This window comes from Scophthalmus maximus, chromosome 5, assembly GCF_022379125.1.
Source record: "Scophthalmus maximus strain ysfricsl-2021 chromosome 5, ASM2237912v1, whole genome shotgun sequence".
NCBI lineage: Eukaryota > Metazoa > Chordata > Actinopteri > Pleuronectiformes > Scophthalmidae > Scophthalmus > Scophthalmus maximus.
Genome location: NC_061519.1, coordinates 13,187,525 through 13,201,918, shown reverse-complemented (window position 1 = coordinate 13,201,918; position 14,394 = coordinate 13,187,525). Strand labels below are relative to the sequence as shown.

General features: G+C 42.6%; 2 protein-coding genes and 1 non-coding gene across 4 annotated transcripts; all 3 read right to left on the bottom strand.

Moving 5' to 3' along the window:
• Window positions 1–845: 845 nt before the first annotated feature.
• Window positions 846–4,236, bottom strand: cldn18 (claudin 18). Its single transcript, XM_047332037.1, has 5 exons — window positions 3,806–4,236; window positions 2,227–2,391; window positions 1,868–2,033; window positions 1,665–1,778; window positions 846–1,294 (listed from the first exon to the last, which is right to left on the bottom strand). The coding sequence occupies exons 1-5, from the start codon at window positions 4,023–4,025 to the stop codon at window positions 1,198–1,200; spliced, it is 762 nt and encodes a 253-aa protein (XP_047187993.1). The 5' UTR covers window positions 4,026–4,236; the 3' UTR covers window positions 846–1,197.
• A 1,018-nt stretch (window positions 4,237–5,254) lies between these two features.
• LOC118311550 (transcription factor Sox-14) lies at window positions 5,255–8,523 on the bottom strand. 2 transcript variants are annotated; one of them, XM_035635541.2, is made up of 2 exons: window positions 8,453–8,523; window positions 5,255–6,745 (listed from the first exon to the last, which is right to left on the bottom strand). In XM_035635541.2, the coding sequence occupies exon 2, from the start codon at window positions 6,726–6,728 to the stop codon at window positions 6,030–6,032; it is 699 nt and encodes a 232-aa protein (XP_035491434.2). In that variant the 5' UTR covers window positions 6,729–6,745; window positions 8,453–8,523; the 3' UTR covers window positions 5,255–6,029. The 2 variants fall into 2 exon arrangements, with proteins under 2 accessions (XP_035491434.2, XP_035491433.2); XM_035635540.2 differs by having other exon boundaries at window positions 8,414–8,494.
• Window positions 8,524–14,184: 5,661 nt separating this feature from the next.
• Window positions 14,185–14,256, bottom strand: trnap-ugg. Its single transcript has one exon. It is a non-coding gene; the product is annotated as a tRNA-Pro (tRNA).
• Window positions 14,257–14,394: the final 138 nt, after the last annotated feature.

The window sequence follows — 14,394 nt, the reverse complement described above, 5'->3', positions numbered from 1 at the left end:
TTGCTGACATCTAGTGGTCTGAAGAGGCATTGCTCCTCAGGTCTTGGACAGAGGTCAGCGCCCACAAAATGATACAAGCTTAGTCATTGGATTGTTGTTTATGGTTGGAACCGTGAAAAGGCCTTCCACATGTTAGGGTTATTATATTTCACACACTTATTTGTGTTTTAGGTCTGGTTTTCCCCATAAAACATCAAAACTTATCTAAATTATATCTACCCCCCCCCCCCCCCAAGAAAACAAAAGCAAAAAGACCTCCACACAAATCTGTATTTCAATTTCATTGAAAGTCTGAGACTTTCTGAAACTCCACGTTTCCTTTAAAATAAAAAAACTTTTTGAAATATTTTTTACTTTTTAAAGATCCCGTTAGATTTTAATTCATTCCTGAAACATGGATGAGTCATGTATCTTCTCTAGCCGACCCTCTGAAAGGTAAACTTAACCCAAATAAGATTCTGATTACCATTTTCTCAGTACAGGAACATGCAGCATGGAAATGCAGGATAGACAAAGAAACCCGAGGAGACACGTTGGCGTAGCTTCACTGTCTCTAGCGTTTGTCACCCCATTACTCCAACCAGCTACCAAACAGTCTCCAAGCAAAGGCAAGTAAAACAGTCCCCACTATTCATATTTTACCCTCCATGTAGATGAGAAGTCATACAAGCACTTTACAGTAGATCATTGCTGAACCAAGTTTGTTGACAGATTGACACTACATCCTTCTAATGCCTTTACTCATGTGAGTCCTGAAACAACTAACGGATTCCCTGTCAGTACTTGAAAAATGATGGAACATCCTCAGTGAAATTTTGAGTTATTGAAAGCATTTGGCACACACATTTCAGAAATCAGTGTTTTATTTTCAAACATACCATGAAAAATGATTTAACAAATGCAAAGTTAAAAAAGCTTCAATTACACACAGTATATGCATATTCATAAATATCTGGTAACCACTGAAATGTGCATGTTAAACTTTTTGCCACAACTCCTTTGTTTTATAACATCTGTTGGACTTGTGTTTGGATGTGAGATGTGATGGACTAACATTACCAGATTGTAAATATTGCTGTATTGAATTGGTATGAAAACAAAAACACCTCCCACAAGCCATGCTGCACGTGAGGAGCTAAAAAGCCAAAACATCTTAGCAAAAAAAACACTTGTCAGTGCCGAGGCTGTGTTTCGAAGCTACACATAATTCTGGACTTTCTTGCCGCCGTCTGAATGATGATCACCCGGGTCGGTTTTGGTGCGGGACTGAGGTTTGTAAACAACCCCTGGGTACCTGAAAGGCAAGAGGCCACACACAGCACAAATTACATTCTCTCAAGACACGTGAAAAAATATTCATATGAATAAAAGCCAACAGATAGTTGCATTAATAAGAGCAAGTTTTACACATTTATGATTAAACAATAGAAAAATGAAATAAAATTGAATGTAAATAGCATGTTAAGACATGATTAAACAGGATAAAACAGCCACCGGGGAAAACACGTCAGGAAAATGCATTGTATTCAATAAATAAAACAGATTTCAGACAACAGAATGAGATAAATCAAAACAACTATTAGGGTAAAGCCACAGTACAAAGATGTGTCTTAAGGTTAAAAGGTCTCATTTACTATCAATATATAAATCTGTGTTGGACTCACTGTGGTTTTTCATCTTTCACCATTTCCCTGAAGGCCAGCGACTTGAGGATGCCACCGATCAGCAGGACGCCGCCTCCTATCCAGGCTATGAACAGTGCAGGGCCAAACGTGTATCTGGTAACGAGCAAGACGTCGGTCCAGCATGAGAATAATACAGAGGTTATTAGAACAGAAGCAAAAAAATGATAAACTTAATAACTTACCTGGGTATCCCTCCTCCCATTCCTCCCCCCATCCCTCCCCCCATCCCTCCCCCCATGCCCATCCCCATCCCTCCCTGTCCACCACCATAGTTGTATTCGGAGGACATCCTGAAACTGGCCACGATCTGATTGGCGTAGATAGAAGCTCCTGCGATGCCGCACGCACCTGAGGGGAAAGAGTAGTAAACAGGAACTCAGTGACCGGTCTACTACACAGAGAATCTGAAACCTCTCAAACATAAGAAACTTCATAATTAGAGGTTTCAAAGTGACGTAAAGTGAAATGCAGAGATTGCTCAGATATTCCCTTTTTTTGTAGCTTTACTCGTTTACATTTATAGAAATGCTTCCCCATGTACCAGCGATGATGAACATGATGCCAGCGGTGAGGCTCATCTTGGCCTTGGTGGTGTCCTCCATGCTGTTCATGGTGAGGCAGGTCAGGGAAAAAATGGACATCACCGCCCCGAGCACACTCAGCACCACGCCCACTATCATCAGGGCTCGCACGGCCTGGAAGGCGCCTGGTGGGCAGGAAGCACACACTCAGACAAGTGAGTTAATGTTGGATGTTCATGGAGATATACCCTTGTGTCAGAATTCTCTCGAAGCTAAAAACGGGTTTGAATTATTCTACACCGAAAAAGAAAATTGCTTATTGAAAAAGTTATTTAGTTTTAAGGCATTGACTTAACTTTTTAACTTGTCAACTTTAAGTTGAACAAACTTAATTAATTTGCTTGTTACCAATTGAAGTAAATATTTCAAATTAAACAATTTTCTTTATCCATTGTAGCTGTTCATGTGGTATTGATGAAGAGTGTGATTGGATTGTCTGTAAACTTTATTCCAAACATTACCGAGAGTGAACTTCTAATGGGAAATATATATATACACACACATATATACATATATACATATATATATATATATATATTTATTTATTTTAGCGTGTCTTAAAAGTCCCCCAAATTGAAATGTATTCTCCCAAAAATATAAACCCAACAAAAATTCTCACCTCTTTCTGTTCACACCTCATTTGCTTTTCATACTTCCGTATGATAATCTGCACTGTGACCTGAATTTTAATTTGAAACCTCATATTGAAAGTCTTGATGATGTGGTAATTTCCTGCGGTAGGTGTGTTATAGGAACCTGCTCCCTGTTTGTTCTGTTTCTGATAACTGTATTGACCAACTCTCGGCCTGGCCGTCCATTACAACGGACCAGAATGCACTGCGGTGCAGAGCAAACACTGATAGGAGGGGGCTTGACACGGAGAGTTGTCGTATAAGGGCGACAGAAAACAGCAAAAACTATTTTAAAACAATATCTGTTTTTTTAAATTTATAATTTACACTAAATAGTTCTACCAAAGAGAAGTCTATTTATTTTGTGAGCCTTGTCTGAACTAATCTGATGTCTCCCTTTAACACTTTAGTGAGGAAAATTCAGGTTTCTTTCTCCTCTTAGCCCTCTTTATTTTCCTTTTTTTATTTCAACATAATTAGCCTCAAGTTGTCTATTTGAACCAAATCAAATTTTTCAAATCTATTTCAGGAACCTTTTTAACTCATATTATCTACACAATTTCTCTTAAATTGGCTATAAAACTCAACACTTCATGCCAACATGATATATTAATTTGTTCCAGAAGTTGTCACGTCATCATGAAGCCCATCAAACTGAATGAGACTCATCTCTGCACCGTGAAAACCTCCCGCCTTGTCATTTGAGAGGGAGCATGTCAGGCCCTCTTGGACCTTGACTGGTTGTGAGAGAACTTCCTCCTAAACCCTGCCACTGGAGAACACACGATTTTAAAAAAAGTTCAGCAACAACTTCTCTTGTGATCAGAGAAAGCACAGCACACATCTCACTGCGTTACAGCGCTGACCGCTTTCTTCGGTACGAAAACCTCGTGAGTTTGTGGCTTACCTGAGAAGCCCAGGAGGCCGTAGAGCGGGCGACACTCGGTGAGTCCAGAGGAGGCTGTCTCACAGTCCTGCCACAGACCCTTGTAGGTGTAAACAGATGTCACCACCTCCCCCTGTCTGTCCTTGACACTCCACTTGTTCATGGCAGTGGCTGCGATGAGGGCCGCCGCGCCGATCAAGCCCAAAACAAATCCACCGTTCTGCAGAATTGACGGTGCCATTGTGGTCTTCTCCTTCAGAAAAGAGAAAATATACCTGGGAGGAACAGCACGCGTGTGTGTGTGTGTGTGTGCAGTGTGGTTGGTGTCAAGTTTGAATAGATAGAGATCCTAATACATAGCCGCATGTGTGGATGTGTTTAAGTAAATGTGCCAAAAGTGAGCAGGTATACGTCGTGTGCAGGTGGAGAAGGAAAGTGGGCAAAGTGGCACTTTGTAGTCTTGTTGGCGTTGGTGGGTGGAGGCGGTTGGGTTTCACCCAGTTGGTGATACGGCAACATGGGCTGGGCCACTTTGCGTCGAGACGTGTGGACACAGTGGTGATAGGAACACCTGGCACCTTAAATGAGAACTAACCGTTTCAATGTAAATACAGGAAACTGAATCACCGACTCCATGTAGGGCTTTTAGTCAGTGAGGTGATGCTAATTTGCAGTGCCAACACTCTGCCACAAACTAAAGACTGATGCAGCGGTGCAGAAAAACAAGCACCCTGATAAACCCGAGGTCCTCTCTAGACATAACACACAACAATAGGAGATCCTCAATCCTGCCGTTGTTCTGGGCAAATATATATATGGCACCAAGGTGTCACTTTTTAAATGACGCATGAGGCTAAAACAGGAACATAAAACATTCCCCCACTTATTCCTGTATTTCTGGAGCTTTGGTCTGATAAAGACTTTGGGGTTTTTCTCAAGGACATTTCAACAAGATGAAATGTCAGCAACATGAGGACTTCACTTTATCCTTCACTCCGATTTGCGGCGCTGCCCAGGGCGTCCAGTGAAGACCAAAGGGTTTAAGATGCTCATCATGCAATTACAAAATCCTTAATTCATGTCCAGCCAATTTTTTAGGAAAGGAATGGTCAAGATATTCTTTCATGACTCATGTTCAAGCCACTGCCCAGTGGTTTCAGTATGAAGGACTCATTCCCTCTCACTGTGAAACAAACAGTATACCTCACACGATTTCCATGATTCAGTTTTTCTCCTTATCACTTTGTCAACAACTGCGGAGGAGAGAAGTTTCTATTCTTCTCTTATCATCAGCCTGGCTCACTCTCGCTCACAAAAACATGGAATCACACACAATACTCATACAGTACGGCCACAAAATTGTTCACTTTCTAGCTACTTGTGTTTCTTTTTGTATCATATTAATATATGTCTATCTTTTCTTTGTTGTTTGAGCTCAGGCAGGTCAGAAACATGACAACATTCGCAAACTTCCCTCAGATTATCTTTATTGATACCCGACATAAAATTACATCCCGGTGACTGTAAAAAAATTATTGATCTGGATTATCTCAAATACCAAATACAGACAGTAATATCAATAAAATGTCCAACTTTTAATGTAATATTCAATAGCAACGGACTTTCTAATGTAGCTGCAAAGTTTCTTTGTGAAATTTTGTTGAAAACATGTTCATCAGGAAAAAAAAGTCTTTTTTGAAACGAACTTTTTCACCAAAACAAAACTAATGAAGTCTGCAAACTACAGACAGGCCTCTCTACTGACTGACATAGGTGTTACTGTCCAAATGTAACAGTGTGTGAGAATCAAAAATGCAATATTGAACTTACTGTCCCTTGGAGAGATAAACCTGCCACACACTTTGGCTCTTGCAGGGATCCTTGTTCAGTATGTGGATACAAAAAAGTCAGCAGTTATGCGTGGGCCTGGTGCAATTTGTTTAAAGCGGGGTTGAATTTATTATATCAATTAATATTAACATGGAATACGGAGTGAGATAGGGCCTTGTAGTGCGTCTCTGGTCCCCGGCATTGGACTAATAACGCAGCAATTGATGGCATTTTTAAATGTATTTTTTTAATTTCTGAGGAAACACTATAATATTCCAATGGCATGTTGAATAAAATAGAGTTTAGCTGTTATATTTGTGGGACGGAAACATGTGTTGTGGACCAGTTCTTTTTCATTTGTCATATTACAGTGGAAGGGTCCGGTGCGCAGACCCCAGTGCGACCGCGCGTCTTCCTATCCAGTCTGCACGCCGGAGCTGGGGGAAGTGAACGAGTCCATGCCGCTCTTGCTCATCCCTCCGGGGAAGAGAATATAAGCCACCTGAGGATGTAAACTGGCCGCAGACCACGCGCTACAGTTACACGGCAGCACGTATCCCGGGCTGGAGGGCGACGGGTGGCCGTGCTGTCCGGGGCACGCCGGACCCCCAATCCCGCCAGTCTGGTACCCGAAGGTGTGCGCGCTGTAGGGCAGAGCGGCCGCGGCCAGTGTGTGCGGCATGTCCGCCGCCCGCTGGACAGCTCCGGTGCTGAACTGCGCCACCGGCTCCAGCAGAGAGAAGGACGACGACGCGGAGGAGGCGGGAGCGAAGAGAGCCCTGGCTTTCTCCCCGGGGACGAGGAAGGAGTCCATGGAAAATCCCCTCAGGTGCTCCGCTGCCTCCCCGAGCAAAGAGGGCAGCGGGAATAAAAAACGGTCCCTCTTCAGGAGGCTCTTGGGTTTGCGCCGGGGTCTGTACTTATAGTCCGGATGCTCCTTCATGTGCTGAGCCCGCAGCCTCTTGGCCTCGTCGATGTACGGACGTTTCTCGCAATCGGTGAGCAGCTTCCACTCTGCGCCGAGTCTCTTGCTGATTTCCGAGTTGTGCATCTTGGGGTTTTCCTGGGCCATCTTCCTCCTCTGGCCTCTGGACCACACCATGAAGGCGTTCATGGGTCTCTTGATGTGATCTAAAGGTTTTGCCATTTCAGGGACTGACACATTAATCAAAGTACAGGCACAGATTCGACTTTAGAGTAAGTCACCGCTCCAAAAGGCGCATGCTCCACTCGTGCGTAAAAGGAACACTGACGGAGAAGTTTCAGAGACAGATTGACTTGAGAATAATTTTCGCTGTTTCTTCGTCGAGAAAATAATTGAAACTGTAATTCCAAACTGACCGTATAGCGTTTGCACCAGGTGGAACGGAAAACTACATGTATATGGCGCAAAGCCCGGACGCATGAATGGGAGTCAGACAGGACCAAGCTGGAAGATTGTTATGGATGATGCTGGGCATGTCAACCACTCATCACCACGCCACTGTCACGGGGAGCCAAGCCAATGGGAACGAGAGAGAGCAAAGTAATCCCCTCACAAAAAAGTGACTGTACAACATTTCTGAGGGACTCCCACCTCTCCAACAGTTTAGTCTCTGCAAAGCTCCACTGAGACAGGCAGGCAGGGGACCAGGGTAGAAAGAAAATCTGCTGCATGACATGAGCAGAAAACGACAAATTAAAAGGTTTTGTGAGGGCGGCATGGGAGGCATTTTTAACTGCTGCAGCACAGAGCCCCACAAAGTCCCATATACAAATATTGAAATCTATTTCAATGTTATGTATGTTTGAGTTATTTGAAACCATATGATTAAACCAGGGCTGCATGCATCCGGTATTTTAGAAGTGCAGGACTGATGTCAACAGCATCCAAACACCCTTCACAGCACCTAGTCCAGCCTCTACATGTTTAGTCTTATTAAGCAATATTTTTGAAAGTTTATTGAAACAGAACAATCCTTTCAAGGACAAACCTCTGAATCTCAACAATGCTGGGGGAAAAATAACTCTCTCATTTGGTATTTGATTTAGCATATTCCTGGAAACTTTATTTGGAATCACAGATCAGCAAAATAAAGTGTTACACGGTTAATTCCCTAACACAGAAGTGTCTATGTTGTTTGGAAGCTTCCTCCAGGTTACAAGGAATAAACTCCTGGAGGAGACATTCTGAATCCTGGTGGAAGCTGGGTCCAACAGTTGTGGACTTGGACAAAAAATCATCTTTTGAGCTTTTGATTGCAGAATGTAACTCCCACAAAGTTGTTTAAACTGCACGAGTCCCCTCCAAAATACAGAGGATGTATATCGCCTCACATTAGATGAAAAAGTTCACCGGTCAGTGGGTGTGTGGTTGTCCACTCCAAACTCGTTCCTCCGTCCATCTTCCAATTTTCCCTCTTTCACATTTAAAACTTGCCTTCAAAATTGACACATTCAAATTCTTTCCCATGATGCCATGCAGGTGTCGTGTGCATTCATATGGCTGCATTGATTGTTACAGTTTTCATAATTACTACACCTTATCTGATCAGATTCATGCCTCAGCCATCTCGTCTGTTATTGAAACGACATTGATGAAGAAATGCCTGAGCAATAACTTAAGTATGAAGTGTACTGTGTGAGTACCCAGTAGAAAATGTGGGTCCTTATAGTAACAGGGGATTAGTGTATGGAGCACACACTCAGGAAGCTCATTTTACAAGGAGGAATTCAATACCGACTCTCTGGGAGTCTAAGTGGGACCTTCCACGCTGCCTTAAAGGAACCCAAAATGGTTTCTGCAAAAAGGATTATTACCATGACAGAAGCATGATTGTGTTTTCCGCATAGACAGACCTGTGGCAGTTAGTTGAAGCTCCGGGTTTAGGTTTTGGTATAGCAGCGATAAACTTAGATATGAGGCGAGGAGGAGGCCTTTATTCCATTTGCCCCCCCACGATCAAAGGCACCGTGGGGCCCCTTCAAAGGCAAAATAAATGGACACAGGAGATCCAGTGGTGCACGCCGCGTCATCGGTGGAGACGATAAGACGTTTTTCAGAGAATGTTTTCCCCGTGGGTTTCCTCGGAGCAGACAGGCTGGAGGGATAAAGTGACTGGCAGCAGGGGTCAGACGGTTGATCTGTCCCCTCGTAGCTGTGCTGTTATCTACTGTGCGGTGGGTTCAGGCCTCTCACACAGGAGGTGACCCGCCGCCACACAGAGACAATGATTACTTCCACAGAGGGACCATGTTCCAGAGAGTTTTCAACGGTGAAGAGAGAAACCGTCGGAGAACAACAACACGAGCAATGGACGCCAATGAAGGGCAGTTTGGAGAAGTGATCTGTTTTCTTGATGCCTTGGTTGAAGTTTATGTTTTTATTCTGCAGAAAAACTTTATAGCTGTCTTGGTTCGGTCGAGGAGAGAGAGAGAAAAAAACCCTTAGAGAATGTTTTTCTGTGTACTAGTCAGTGTTTGGTTTGACTTCTAAGAAAGGGCAGCATTTCAACTCTGGAGAGATGAGGGAGGGGAAACGGGTAATAAGAAAAACTGCCAGCAGCACAAAATGGCTGTCGTAATCCGGTTATCCCCCGGGCTCTAAAGATACTGGTCCTCTCCTTAGGAGTCTATCTTTTCTTCTTATGTCAAAACTGTCCTCCATGCACTCAGGTGGATTAGGGAGTCACACTGTAGAAAGAAATTGACAGGTACAGAAAGACCTGGGGGTGAAAAGGAAATGAAAGATGACACAGAGAGGCAGACCGGGCGCCCGGGCCGGGGGAGTGTGCCAAGGTCTGACAAGAAAAGAAGCTACTACATGCTGGAGGGGGAAAAAATGCTGATGCTTTCTTCTAATTTACTACAGTGATTAACTGAATAATTATTGACAAATATGATTAATTTTGGGAAATGGCTTTTCTTTCTATAAATGGCTAAAGTGTTCTGATGCTGCTGTGTATTTAGATTAGATTAGGTTTAATGGAAACTCTGCGGGAGTGTCCATTATTAAGACTCACTTAGAGCGGATCACATTCTTAATAGATTATGAATGCATATCACCTTACATTGTTGGAAAAGACCTCAACTAAGGTCTCCATGCTACACTGGCTGTGGAAGGGGAGGCTGCTGCAGAACATCACAGTCGGCTTACAGCTGAAATAATTGGTTAGTCGAGAGAAAATTAGTTTCTATTTTCATGGCCTTTTAATCATAAAATTATTTGCACAAAATATTTAGTTGTATAGTCATAGTTGGATATCTGCTGGTCGGACAACAACATCTTTGAGATTGCTTTTAGCAATGAAAAGTGCTCTATAAATGAAATTTATTATTATTATTATTATCTTTTCTATGAAAATATTATCTTGGGCTTCAATTGATGGGTGTATTTCTCCATTTTCTCACATTTCATAGACCAAACAATTAATTTATTAATAATCATTTAAAAATAAATAAATAAATAAATGTCCTGCCTATATGGTGTCACTCTGGGGAATAAGACGGTCGACATAATTGTAGATGAACTTTGTAAATTAATTGAATGCTTCGATTGATTGTGGGGTTTTTTTTATTCAAGGATTCCTTGAAAACAATATTGACACTTAGTGGGTTGTCCTGGTGAAATGATATGAATTTATTTTGGACTATCCTTATTTCAATATGTTACATTACAAAAAACATTAAATCAAAATGTTTTTCCTCAGATTTCCCACAGTTTGAGATGAATACATCCAAAGCAACGTCTTGCTTATATATATATTCAGTCTAGGAGTGAGAGAAAATACGAATCAATTATTGACACAGATTGAACTTCTCACAGTCTCCTAACTGAGAGAAAAGATGGTGGGGGCAGTGTGAGGAGGCAGACATGGTGAGATGGAGGTCCAGGTCCTCCGGCGTAGAGGTGGCCCAGAGCGCAGGTGATTCACCATATCGGCCTTTTGTGCTCGTCTGCACGTCATGATGAACCTCAGCACGAATCCAGAGTGTATTGAGAAAATACACACGGTGACTTCATGGAAATCAGCTATTTGATTTGAGCGACTTAAATAAACCTACCCCACACCAAGTGGACATTGGAATCGTACTCTTGTGTGCTAAACTGCTGAATGGGTTTCTATCTGATTACGTGGAAAGTTCCATTGCGTTCTTATACTTCAAATTCTGTCATTTCAGCTCCAAAGTAAATTCACTGGAATCCAAAAGCCCACATTGAAGTCTGACAAGAGTTTTTGACACTTGGGAGCAGTCCATTAGGAAACATTTCAGGGACTAAATCCTCGAGATTTTCATTGCTCCGGGGGGGATTTCACTAAATCTTGTGCTTATTCTCGTGATACTTAGAAAAAGCTAAGCAGTTTTAATAGCTTTCCCCATGACACATTGATTTTGGTATATGCTCTGGCTCTGTGTGGCAGATAGCTTCAATCCTGAGGACACACACACACACACACACACACACACACACACACACACACACAAACACACACACACACAAACACACACACACACACACACACACAGAGGCAGAGAGGCAGAGAGGGAGAGAGAGAGATCTGCTGGTCTCTGCCTACCACTACACTTTCATAAGGCCCCATGTAGGCTAAATTAATGCACTTCCTCCAACATCTGAGGATAAAACCTGAAGAGCACATTATCAGCCAGCTTGTAATACAACCGAGTCAGCAGTCAATGAGATACATTTGCAACCAGGCGTTTGTCAGCGACTCAGTGTGACAGAGGCAGGAGATTTAAAATGTCCTGCAGTAAATTAAGTGCTGCTTGAGAAGTGAAAGGTGCCGGCTAAGCAGGCGGCCGCTTACTTTAAATGACAGACAGGGTGATGATGATGGTTTGGTGATGGGAGGCAGCAAGCTGAACCGGGGCTAGTAAGCGTTAGGGTTCGAGGGCGTGCGGCTGGACTTGAGACTCGAGTGGATTTAAAAAAAGGTTTAATGCAAAAGTTCTTGGACAGAAGAAAAGAATCAACGCGGAGAATCAAGGTCCTTCTGACCGAAAAGACGTTTCAAACAGATCAGTGCTATGAAGGCAGGCAGGCGACCTAACATGAATGCCAGGCTGAGCATTCAATGTTTCAAAATCACAGGTAAAAGACAACAGGGGTTATAGTTGCAGGTTAGCCAGACAGGCAGTGTAAAAATGATTTTGCAAAGCATTTCTTCCCCACAGGTGGATGTTGCTCCAGCAGAGTCTTGGTGGTCGAACCGGCCCAGGTCTTTTTTTACTAGATGCAGCTCAGGTGTGAGAATTGGCGGGAAACGAGTGAACCCGAGGCCACGCCCAGCCAGCAGCACACACAGGCAGGTGCAGGCACCAAGTGGGGACACACAAAAAGAAGACAGCAGGGAAATCAGGAAGTACAACAAAAATAAGAAGAAAAAAACCAAATAGTCCATTCTTACCATGACGTCTTTTTCTGATTCTGGTTCACGGCAAAATCAGCATATCCAAACAAACACTGTCAGAACTTTAAACGTGTTTACATGGGTCCACACCACAAAGTGTTCATTTAACTCTTTTTGGAGTCAAAATGTAACACTTTTCAACTCCAACCAGTGTTATTTTTTCTCATCACCTGTAGTGCTAGACATAAACTCTCTCAGAGCCTCTTTTTTAAACTATTCAAGTGATACTTTATTGAAATTGCAAGGTGTAACTATAGCTTTAATGAAAAGGAAGGGCTGTCTTGAATCAACTTTCTCCAGGGATGTAGTGAGGCTGGCTCCTTCCTGTAGGTTTAATGACACAAATACAGTACACTTAGAAAAACATACTAGATCAGCAGAAAGATTTATTCTAGCAGTCTTGTCAACCTGCACCTCACACTTATTACATAGAACAGCAGTACGCTAAAATCATGATTTTGATAGTGCAAAAATCTTAAGCATTCCTTAAGAAATCTAACAAGATGGTTGCTCATCATTCGTCTTGACCATATAGTCATCACACAACCGAAACACGAGCTCAGGTAAGCATTAGCTTACTAAGCTTACTTAACAGCTAAATACGAAAATTATCTCTCAAACTTTTATCATAGCCATGTTTTTTTAAGCAAATGTAACGTTTTGCATAATAAATGTTAAGTTATCACTGCTTAGGGAAGCTCAAGTTAGTAAGAGTGTGGCAGCACTGAAAAAACAGTCCAGGTGAGAAATCAATATCAAAACAACGTTAACAGAAATAAACTTGTTTTACTTACTAAAGCCTGCAGGCAGGTTGGTCTGGTAATTCAGCATCGTAGTCTGGGGCCAGGCCATGAAGCTCTTGAACGGTAACAAGGAAGATCCAGATATTAATTCTGTAGAAAATCTTTGAGGCAGCCTTCAACCGCAAACAAGTAGAGTAATAGAGCGTGATACATTTTCTCACCTTCTGTCAGTAAACTAGCTGCGTTACTAGTCTACACACAGATGCATCAGGATCTTTTATCAGGGAATTGTTCAAATCAGTACTAACAACTGGCCTATAATAAATCAAAGAAAAATAAAATCAAGGCAGAATATGGTGTTGACTCACATGCATGTAACCAATTTCTGCAAGCTATTTTTCCAGTTATGTGGAATGAATGGAAAGAAATTGCCCAGAAATTGGAAATAATAAGAAAAGGCGTGAAAAAGACACTCGTATGGTCCTTTACTTTGATCCCTCTCGCTCGCTCCTTCTCTCTGAGAAAAGGGATTACAGCATTCATTTAATAAACTGGGAATAAGCAAAAAACCCTGTTCTCATTGATAGCAGAACAGGAACCCTTTTGCCATATTAAGAGGGTGGGTACAGGAAAGGGGCCTTTAAAATATACAGAAACTCGCATACTTCATAGTATGAAGCCTCTACAAATGACAGAGCATGGTGCCACTAAGAGGCTTATGGAAATAATGGAGGTAGTGTAGCTCCTGTGGCGATGATATGCTTGCTGCAACAGAAAGGAAAAGAGGCTGGTATTTACCGAGATATCTCCCGGTCTCGTGTTAAGCAGAGCAGTGGCTGTCCTGAGCCAGGCTTGGAGGGAGGGAGGCACAGATGCTGTCACAACAGCGAGCTCAGATAAGCCCCTATTGGGTGAAGACAGGAAGGCAATAAGTGAGTATATTTTATTTAAGTCGTCCGATGCTCCTCCGTGGCCACTGCTGTGAGCCTGTAAACAGATTGTTTAGGACCCACGACATATGGCTGATCACTGAAATCAGATGGATTTCCCTCTTGCACAGGTGGTGTGACGTCCAGAGAGAGAGGGGGGAAGTGAAAGATGCCTCAAAACCACACATGCTGTGCCTGAACTATCATTTGAATCCATCCTGTATCTAGACTGGTGACATCTTTCTTTCTCATTTACACCTACGAGACTTTATGACTACATATCAAAAAAAGAGACATTGAAGAGAAACCTCTAATTGCAGTACTGCCAAAGTCCACAGGAGATCAGTATAATAATGCTTTGTAGGCTGACAGGCCCAGTCGAACTCTATACCTTTGAATTATTGTATGCAACAAAAGAGGGTGAAAATATGTACAGTAGTACAAGAGGTTACTGGTTACGGGAAAAAAAGTGAGTCCTTGCAAAACGCGGGCTCGTCCGGGATTTGAACCCGGGACCTCTCGCACCCAAAGCGAGAATCATACCCCTAGACCAACGAGCCGCATGCAAATACAATCAGACACGTATATAATATACCAAACTATCAAACCGTACAGGACTTCGCTGCCGCCGGTCATGATATGATTGGATATAATAGGTTGATCGCTGGTCCACATGTAACTGGCAGGCTAACTTAAAC

Excerpts from the sequence above, each read along its gene's own strand:
- cldn18 (XM_047332037.1), bottom strand. The coding sequence starts at position 4,025 with ATGGCACCGTCAATTCTGCAGAACGGTGGATTTGTTTTGGGCTTGATC. Across the intron at positions 2,392-3,805 it reads CGGCCTCCTGGGCTTCTCAG|GCGCCTTCCAGGCCGTGCGA; the intron begins GTAAGCCACAAA and ends CCTGCCCACCAG. Across the intron at positions 2,034-2,226 it reads CATCATGTTCATCATCGCTG|GTGCGTGCGGCATCGCAGGA; the intron begins GTACATGGGGAA and ends CTTTCCCCTCAG.
- LOC118311550 (XM_035635540.2), bottom strand. The coding sequence starts at position 8,444 with ATGCGGAAAACACAATCATGCTTCTGTCATG. Across the intron at positions 6,746-8,413 it reads ACAATCATGCTTCTGTCATG|ATCACATCAAGAGACCCATG; the intron begins GTAATAATCCTT and ends CAAAACCTTTAG.